Source organism: Sciurus vulgaris (genome assembly GCF_902686455.1).
Source record: "Sciurus vulgaris genome assembly, chromosome: 10".
NCBI classification, from domain to species: domain Eukaryota; kingdom Metazoa; phylum Chordata; class Mammalia; order Rodentia; family Sciuridae; genus Sciurus; species Sciurus vulgaris.
The window spans coordinates 14,067,192-14,078,081 of NC_136470.1; the positions used below are offsets into that span (position 1 = coordinate 14,067,192).

A 10,890-nucleotide genomic window follows, 5' to 3' on the forward strand; every position below is an offset into this window, starting at 1 on the left:
TTTAGGTTAAATTTCTTTTTCATCAATTATTCTTATCAACAATTAATTATGTAAATTTATGGGGTAAATGTAATGTTTGTAACCATGTATACATTGTATAAATATTCAATTAAGCTAATTGACATATTCATAACTGCATGAATCTGTTAGATTTTTGTGTGTGGTGAAGACATCAAAAATATATTTTGTTATGTTTGTCTGTCTGTCTTTCAGTACTAGGATTTGAACCCAGGGTCATGCTAACACTAAGTCACATCCCAATCCTTTTTATTTTTATTTTGAAATAGGGTCTCACTAAGTTGCTGAGGTTAGACTGGAATTTGTGATCCTCTTGCCCTAGACAACCAAGTTGCTGGGATTATAGGCATGCAAACTGTCCCAGCTAAAATTTTATTATTTTAGTAAATTTGAACTATACAATGTATTGTCATTAATTACTAATTAATTGTTATTATGAAATGCAATAGATCATTAAAACATTTCTTCAGTCTAACTGAAACTTCTTATTCTGATGAATAGCATCTCTTTCCCAAACCATTCCCTCATTCCTAGGTTCTGGTAATGATATATGTGCTCTTTCAATGGAATTGACTTGTATAGGTTCAACATGTAAGTGAAATCATACAGAATTAGTTTCTGTGCCTGGCTTCTCTCACGTAGCATAATATAATCTGATTCCACCCATGTTGTTGTAAATGACAGAATTTTTGTCTTTTGAAAGAGCATGTATTATTCCATTCTGTTTATATGCCACATTTTCTTTATCCATTCATCTACTGATGTGGAGTTAGGTTGCTTCCATATTCGTATTACTAGTAATTGAGAAACAAACACTGGAGTGAAGATATCTCTTTGAAAGTTCTTTATAGGATCAGAAGCAATTAGTATAGTAAGGAGACAATCCATAGATTGGATGAAAATATGTGCAGACCATACATCTGATAAGGGGCTAATATCCAAAATATGTGGAAACTCAAATAATTCAACAGGAAAAAATTATCAAAATATGACCAAAGGATCTGAAGAGGCATGTCTCAAAAGAGATGTAGATGGTTAACAAATATATTTTGAAAATGTTCAACATTTCTAGTCATCAGGGAAGTTTTAATTAAACAACAATGAAATATGACTTCACACCTATTAGGATGCTATTGTCAACAACCACAAAGATAGCATGAGTTGGTGAGGATGCAGAGCAGAGATTCCCTGTATTCTGCTGATAGGAATGTATATTCCCACAGTCAATTTGGAAAATATTTGGAGACTCCTAAGAAAATAAAACAGAATTACCCTATGATCCACCAATTCCACTTCTGATTACATAGCCAAAGGAATCAAGTTCTCAGAGAGCATTCTCTAGCATAGATCATAGGTTAGCCCACAAAAAAGTCCTAACAAATTTAAGAAATCACATCAAGTATCTTTCCCAACCACAATAGTATTCAATTAGGAATCAAAATCAAGGTGAAAACTGAAAATTTTTCAAACAAGTGAAAATAAACAAGTCTTCCTGAATAAGCAATGGGTCAAAGAAGAAATAAAAAGAGAAAAAAAAAATCTTGAGATGAATAAAAATGAAATTACAGCATAATGAAACTTAGGGGATGCTCTAAAATTGCTTAAGAATTTTAGAGCAATAAATACTTATGTAATGAAAAATAAATATGTCAACTAAAGCAATGCAAGCTCTAAAGGAATTAGAAAAAGAAGAAAAAGAAGACTGAAGTCAGAAGAATAAAAGAATAATAAAGATTATAACAGAAATAACTAAAATATAGAATAATAAAGATAAAAAAGACCATCAGAAGTAACAGGTTTTTTTTTTTTTTAACATTTCCAATTGTATTTTATAAAGTCAGTACCCTGACACTCAAGTCAGTATGAACACTGTACGAAAACTGCAGGCCAATATCCTGGATGAACATATGTACAAAAATCCTCAACAAAACACTAACAAACCAATTCAACAGAACAGTAAATGAATCATGCAACATGCAACATGATTGAGTGGGTTTTATGAAGACGCGCATATTGATAAGCCTGATATATCACATCAACTGAATAAAGGTTAAAATACTATATCATTGTGATAGATGCAGAGTGAGAATTTGACAAAAGTCAACACACTTCCACAATAAAAAACTCTCAACAGATTAAGTATAGAAGGAATGTAACTTGATGTAATAAAGACCGCATATGACAAATCCACAGCTAATATACAGTGGTGAAAAACTCAAATATCTTCCTCTACGATCAGGAACAAGACAAGTATGTCCATTCTTGCCACCTCCGTTCACCACAGAACTAGTCAGAGATATTACTGGAAAAAAAGAAAAAAGAAAAATAAACATACACATACAAATTAGAAAGACAGAGGTAAAATTGTTTCTGTTTTGCATATAGCATGATACTAAGAAGAAAACCTTAAGGACTCTACCAGAAGAAAGAAAGAAAGAAAGAATAGAAGGAGAGAGACGAGATGAGGAGAGAGAGAGAGAGAGAGAAAGAAAGAAAAATTGCTACAAATGATATATAAGTTCAGCATAGTCACAGAATACAAAATCAGCATTCAAGTATACATGAAAAATAATCTATGTTAAAAAGAAATTAATAGTGAGCTGGGGTTGTGGCTCAGTGGTAGAATGCTTGCCTAGCATGTGTGAGGCACTGGGTTTGATTCTCAGCACCACATATAATTAAATGAATAAAATAAAGGCCTATCAACATCTAAAAAAAATATTAAAAAAAAAGAAATTAATGAAGTCCTGATTATAGTAGCAAAGAAAAGAATAAAATAACTAAGGAAGTGAATGATGTGTACACAAAACATTAGAAAACATTTATGAAGGAGATGTAAAACAAAAGATGGTACAAAGATATTGTATACTTATGGATTCAAAGAATTAATATTGATAACTTGCTGTTAACCACCCACAATTACCTACATATTCAACACAATCTCTAACAAAATTCCAAATTGCATATTCACAACAAAAGAAAATTCCTAAAATTCATATGCAATCACAAAAAACTCTCAAATAAGCAAATCAATCTGGAGAAAGAAAAGCAAAGCAAAGCTAGAAGGACACTGTTTTGAAACATGTTACAAAGTACAGACATCAAAATATGGTACTTGCATGAAAATAGACCACATAGACCAAGGGAACACATAGACCAAGGGAACATAATGGAGTGCCCATAAATAAATATACACATTGACAGTCAACTGATTTTTGACAGTGTTGCCATGAAAATATAATGAGGGAAGGGTCGTCTTTCTAATAAATGGTTTTGGGAAAACAGCATTAACCACATACAGAAGAATTCAATTGAACATATATCTTACTCCGTGTGTAAAAATGAACTCAAAGTGGATTAAAGATATAAAATCAAAAGTTGTAAAACTACAGGAAGAAAACAGGGAATAACTTCTTGACATTGGTCTTAGGAATGGTATTTGTAAATGATAGCCAAAGCCCAAATATAACTGAAGCAATAATAGACTAGTGGATTGCATCAATATTAAAAGCTTTGCAAATCAAAGAAAACAATCAACAGAATAAACAAGCAACCTATGGAATGTAAGAAAATATTTGTAAACCATAAATTTAATAAGGGGTTATTCTAAATATTTAGCAATGCATATGACTCAAAAGCAAAAAACAACAAATAAAATTTAAACAGCCCAATTTAAAAATGAGCAAAGGATCTGAATAGGAATCATTCCAAAGAAGACAAACAAATACCCAACAGGTATATGAAAGGGTATCTTCAGCATTCCTGTTATCATGGAAATGAAAATAAAGACCAAGGTGAGATATTGCCTCACAGCTGCTTGTATGGCCATTACCAAACAAATAAAGTAAGACCTGGTGAGGATATGGATCACTGTTGATAAAAGGGTGCATTGCACAGACTTTATGGAAAACTTTCTAGAAATATCCTTAAAAATTAAAAAGAGGACTATCATATGGTTCACAGATCTCACTTTTGGGTATAAAACTGAAGACAATAAAATCAGTAACTTGAAAAAGTATCTATACTAGCATTTTATTCAGCCTTAAAAAAAGGAAGAATTAGTTTCTGCATATCAAGGAAAACATAAGGAGTGGGATAGGGAAAAATAGAGTTACTTTATTTTACGTAGAGGGGAGTGAAAGGAGGGGAAGGGTGTGGGAAAAGGAAGGATAGTAGAGTGAAACAGACATTATGACCTCATGTACACGCATGACGCATGACTGATGTGAACCTGTAATATGTACTATCAGAAAAATGAAAAATTACACTCCATTTATGTATGATCTATCAAAATATATAAATGCATTCTACTGTCATGTACAACTAATTAGAACAAATGAAATTTTTTTAAAAAATTTAAAATAGAAAGGAAATCATTGCCACTTGTGACGAATGCAGAAGAACACGAGGGATGTTACATTCAGGGAAACAAGCCGGTCACATACATGGACAAATACTCCAAAATATCATTTATAGGTGAAATCTAAAAATGTAAGACTAGAATGGAGTGACCAGAGGCTAGTGCATGAGAGGAGTACGGACATGCCATCCAAAAATTAAGAGTTGCACTTTTTCAGGACTAGTAAGTTTTGGAGATCTTACATATGGCATGGTGCTGGTAGTTAATACTGCTTTAGATATTTCAGATTTGCTAAGACAATAGATATTAAGTGTTCTCATCAAAAAAGAAACACATGGTAACTATGTGAGGTGATGAAAATGTTAATTAGTTCGATGTAGTAATCGTTTCACCATGTATATGTATATCAAAACATCACAGCCTACACCTTAAACATAAGCCATTTTTATTTGACAGTTTTGTCTAAAAAAACTGGGGAAAATTAATAAAAGCCACATTTAAAATATAAACATATGGATAAAATAATGAAATTTTAAAAGACCTTTTGAAGTTGAAAGGAGCACAATTCAAGTACTCAGCTATGAACAGTAAGGATTCCTCCAACTTTACTCGCTTTGATACAGGGATGAAAGGATGTGTTAATTAACATCCTGTTAATTAGCATCATCTGGAGAAAGGTTTTGAGCATTGAGGAAATGGGAATGACAAGGAATGAATGGGAAATGTTGTTCAAGTCATGTATAGTCTGCAGCTTCCACACTCAATAATGCTACAACACAGTAAAAAAAAACAACCTGACCATCTACCCAGAAGTCTGCATTGCTGATAGGGAATCAGTGAAATCCTTGAATGGATAGATGAGTCAGCGATTTCACACATGACTTCCAACCCCTAGGGGGTGCTACACTTATGTCACTTTATTAAATTGTAAAGTACAACAAACTTGACTCTGTGCAATCGGCTGTCTTCGCTAATCCAAGCTAAGGTGCCTATTAATCAGATATATTACATTAGGGGGGAGAAAAACTTGATAAAGGATTTGAAGTGCCCTGCACTTCCTTCTATCCTCCTGTTCTTTCATATGCCTTGGAAGTTGGTTTTGCCTGGTGAAAAGTGATAGATGGTCAGAAAAGTTTATTAAAGAGATTATTGACAATGTGAAAGTTAATTTTTATTTGATAAATAAAATCAAGGTTTATTGTGAGATTTCTATGATGTTGGTTGGCAAATATTTACTAATGAAAGACTAAGCTCCCTCAAATATATTAACAATAATGATCACACCTACTCAGACAGGGCTTGGGTTAGGATTCAATTCACTAATAAACCTGGAGTATGGAGGCTACTGACTGGTTTATAATGAGGATAACAAGTACTTAGTAGCTAGCATCTAAAAAGAGTTCTGTAATACAATTGGAAAATAAGATACATACTGTGTATAAGGCAAATATGTATGTGAGAGAGAGAAAAAGAGAACATGCACACTCTTGTTTGTGAGGGAGAATTAAGCACTGGTAATTATACATAGTTAAAGACTTGAGAGAGTTAGGTTGGTGGGAAAGGGTTAGGAAATATTTTTTAAAAAGAGCTGGTTTTCTTGAGATCTGAACAATTGATAAAAAGATTGAAATTATTTCTGAGGACAGGGAGAGTAACATAAGCAAGTAGATGATATGCCAAAAAGAGGGTGCAATGTGAGACCTGAACAGGTGAGCCAAGCAGAGGAGGGTGGTCAAGAATGTGGACAATTCCTTGTGGACTAAGGGAAGTCCTCAATGTCTTGGGAAAGAGAGTCACATGATGAAATTAACTCTAGGCCTATATTCTAAATATAGCGTTCAGACAAAATAAAAGACAATAAGGACAGAAATCAAAGATGTCAGTAAGAAATTCACCAATGGGGACCAAACTCCATTTGAATAACAGTCATAAAAAAGAGAAAATGGATCAAAAGACATAATTTTAGAAGGCTGAAGAAGAAAAGCATTATAATAACATTTCCCCCTTTCCAATCTCTGCTGCAATTTATTCTTGATACTCCTTAAAATCAGCAACTGGACCACAGTGCCTTTAAAACAACACCCTGTTTCCCTGATGACCCAGTGAAATTTGGCAAGTGAGTCTAGGTTTAGTTACTACAACTTGCCACTAAGAACCCTCCATGGAAAGCACTGTGTGGTCATTCTTTTGTTTTTCTATCTTTTTCCACAGCCTAAAATCTCTCTCTCTTCCCCAAAACCCTGCTATTACCTTCCATTATTCAAAATTAATAACAAACACCACCTTTCACCTTACATCATTGAGCTACATTTGCCTTTCTCTGTACATAACTTATAGAACTTGTCACCACTGAACAGATTTTGAACCGTATTAGCACACATACAAGACAGAATATGTCTGGGAGAAGAAAATGGTTTTGTCTTGTTATTATTGCCAGGTTCTATCATGATATTTCACATGATGCTCAGTAAGTGTTTTCTGAATCAATGAACGGAAGATCGTTGTTTAATAACATACCTTTATTTTTTGAATACTCTGAGGATTCATTCAGGAAATTCCATTTTCTGAAAAGTTTTAGGTATTGTGTGTGTGCGTGTGTGTGTGTGTGTTATGCATATATAGAATGAAAGTAATAGGAACTAGGAATCAGAGCAATCATAAAAATTCCCAGGTTCACCAATTCATTAAATGAAGGTATCAATACATCTCTATATAATGTCCATATTGGATAGTGGGAGAAAAGTATTTAGGGAGATAAGAAATCTTTGTTTTAATGCTTATCTTCATATTTATTAATGTAACTTTCTAAATCTCAAGTTTTCTTATGAGTACTTGAAATAGGAAAATTTACCTCCAAGAATTATAAGGATGAAGTGACGCTGCTCACGTGGATACTGAAAGATGTATTACAGAGGAAGTACTAACAAGGGTGTTTCCCCTCTCTCCATACTGCTTCCTTCCAGGAAAAAGCATTCATGTAGATGCAGAACTTATAAAGTTCTTATACATGCATCCATTGACACTGATGTGCTAATGATACATGTTTGACTCCTGCTTATATGAGAGAAGAGCAGACGTAAAGAGCATCAACACATAAAGTTGATAAGCATTCAGCTAAATATGGCTGTACCTATTACTGATGCCATTCAGCTGATGCATCCAGGATTTCTCAAGAAGACTCTAGCAGTCATGTTCAAGAATCAGGTATGGGGCCCTAAGATATTGGGATGAGTGGGGCTCCTTCACATCCCATACAAATCATCAAAGATTAATGCCTCTGACCTAAAATTCAGGTACAACTTCAACAGGATACTGCAGGATCTCATAGAGTGTATTGCTTTTTTTTTTTCATATTTCTAACCCTGGTAGTAAAATAGACCTGTATTGCCCCAGAGAGAAACCAAACTTGTATTTCAAATGTTCTATTCTCCTGGACAGAGGGAGGCTTGATAAATGTGACTGTGTCTTTTGAACATTATAATAGAGAAAAGTGTGATTTAAGTTGAAGTTGTAGCAAAAAGAAATTGGAATTTAGATTAGAAGATAAATTCCCATTAAAATAACCAGTGTTGTTGCTGGACATGTCAATATTTTAAAAATAGAGTAGGTACACTTGAAACAAACCACATTTTACATTTTTAAATATTTAGACACTTTTTACAGAAATATATACTACCACACAGCCTCCAAAGTCCTCAAATTTAGTAAAACTATACATTTATTCTGAAGCTGATGTCTATATAATGATATTTAGAAACTCCTTTTAGAAATTGATATCAGGACCAATGCAAGAAACAAAACATACCCACGTCATATCAGTATACACTATTTTTAAAACTAAGAATGATAAGTTTTAGGTCACAGTATGAATAGCCAGGTAATACCTAGTCCTATAATAATCATGAAAAATGCTGTTTTGTCCAATTTCTTTCAGGGGTTCTACTTATTTGCTTATGTCACAATGGAATCCATAATTTTAACTGAACTCAACTTTGCTTCCTGTATGTAAGATTCCCTTAGATAAAAACCTAGCTTTTGATTTGACTCCTTTATTCCTAGAAATGAATAAATGAGCAGATTTTCTGAATAAAGATATTTTGACAAGAAGTAAATTTTATTAGGATTTTGAAATGCTACAAAACACATTGAACATTTTGTTAGTCTAAACTCTGTCACATAGGATATAAGGTTTTCACCTTTGGAAGTCTTGATTTCAAGTTACTTCTGGCAATTTCTAAAAAGAATACAATTTCTCTTCGAAGTCCTAATTTGCCGATTTTCAAAGAAGTTTGTCACAACTTTTAAAGACAATTTCAAGGGAGGAATTCTAAAAATGTTTGTGCTCTGTTGAGTTGATTATAACTGGAATAAGGTCATAACCTTCAAAAGTGTCTGTTTTGGTTGGAAAATTTAAAGAGGGATCCTATTAAAATTCAGTGACACTGGTTTATAGATATGCTTAATCAATGGAAGGCTTTGCAGGAACATCCAGTTTTATGGGAAGTGGGAGCCCCACTTCCTGGGCTGTCATAAAAAGCTCTGATGCAGACTCATAGGACCAGGAGGAAGAGTCTGTATACAAAGCCTCCGCTCTCCGGGGATATATAAAGGGACAAGCCAAGTATGGGTCAGAGTGCAACTGGAGACTGACTCTTGCTCCTTTCCTTCAACCACAGCCTGCTCTCCAAACCTCACCATGTCTTGCCACAACTCCTGCTCTGCAAACTACAGCTCAGGATGTCTCCGAAACTCCTGCCATGTTCCTCTCAACGCCCCTGTCACCCTCTGCTCTACAAACGTGGGCTGTGGAGACATCCTCTGCTTACGTGGTGCCTGTCAAAACCAGGCTTGGTTCCCTGGCAACTGCCCGGAGGCCTCCGGTGAACCCAACAGCTGCCAGCCTCCCAGCTGCGAAACCTCCGGCTGCTCTTCCACTGCGTACTACGTGCCCAGGCCCTGCCAAGGATCCAGCTTTCTTCCGACCTCTTCCTTCCTCTCCAGCTCCTGCCACCCAGTATCTTGTAGGCCTCTGAGCTATGTGTCCAGCCACTGTCGTCCAACGACTCCCCTGATCACTGGATTCCAGCCCACAGGCTGTGTGTCCAGTGGCTATCGCCCCCTAACCTGTGTGCCCAACAGCAGCCGGCCTCTGAATCTCCTCCCTTACGGGTATCGACCCACAGGTTGTTTGGGCTACAATCCTCAAACGGTACATGTTGTGTCCAGCAGCCTCAGACCTCTGCAGCCTCACTGCAGTGGCTGCCAGACTCTGCCCCACGTGATCAGCACTTGTCGGCCATCTTGCTCTGCCCAAGGGGGCCTGTAGTGTCCTCGTTCCAATGAAGAACCATGCTGAAGATCCAGGACAAGAATTCAAACTCCATGGGCTTTTGCTTCTTTCCTAGGATTGGCTGCTTTCCTTATTTTCACTGTGCCTAATCTAAGCTTCCTTCGCATTTTATCTTGTATTCATCTTTCCTTTACACAAAAATTTAGCTTACAATGCTATTTGATGTTGCTCAGGTGTGGGAACAATGTATCTAATTCATACCATAATAAATGAGATTCAGTGAAAATTAAGAATCTGGTTCATGGATTTGTTTTCATTATTTCATTCTAACAACCTTAAGTGGGTAAGACAGGTGATACTCAACTGAATGTTTTTACCTGACAGTAGGGGGAAGGCTTGCTGATTTATACCTCCAGTGATTCAGAACTCTGCAGACTTCTAATCCTGTGTACTAGAGAGACCCAAAAAGGTCTAAGGTGGAAGTTATATTTGAAAGAAAAGATTAGCAATGATCACTCTTATCTCTCCTTCCACTGAACACGCTTCTACCAGAACACTCTGTCCAGCTGCAAACCTAGCCATCAGCTTCAACTTAAGCCTCTCTGACTGCTCCTGTGTTCTATTCCAGTAAGATAAAAATCCCAACCCCTCAGGGTGGTATCTGTTTTCCCTCATTGTCTTTATCCCTCCTACCTTTCTGGCTTCATACCCTTCTGCTCAATATTGTAAGTGCTAAGCTCCTGCAATCCTCTCCAAAAGGTAGGTCCCTCAACATGTGCTATTTTAGTGTCACTTAACCATCTACCCTTTTGCATATATCAAGACCAGATTGCACTTTGACTCTATCTGCTTAAAAATTCATACTCACTTTTAAAACACAGTCTAAGTTCATTTATTTACATGATGATTTATTAAAAAAAATATAAAAAGCTATCGCTTGCTTATTATGTGCCAAGTCACCATGTGCCAGGCACAGGAGAGACAGAGGTGAAAAAGACTGACATGTACTATCAGAGGTTACCCAAAGCCATAAACAGTGGAACATATTTCAACTTAAGATGCAGTTTTTCCTTCACCTAACTTAAAGTGTGGGAATATATATTTCACGAATTAAAACTAAACTGTGATGACATTGATGTCCACTTTTTTGAGGAGCTAGAATATCTGTAAAAAGTGCCTGGCATACAAGGAACACAATGGTCACTTGAAACTGATTAGCATC

General features: G+C 35.6%; 1 protein-coding gene across 1 annotated transcript; it reads left to right on the forward strand.

The window, feature by feature from the left end:
• The first annotated feature begins 9,036 nt into the window (after positions 1 to 9,036).
• Positions 9,037 to 9,774, forward strand: KRTAP26-1 (keratin associated protein 26-1). The gene has a single exon (XM_079155045.1). The coding sequence runs from the start codon at positions 9,075 to 9,077 to the stop codon at positions 9,702 to 9,704; it is 630 nt and encodes a 209-aa protein (XP_079011171.1). The 5' UTR covers positions 9,037 to 9,074; the 3' UTR covers positions 9,705 to 9,774.
• The last annotated feature ends 1,116 nt before the right edge of the window (positions 9,775 to 10,890 follow it).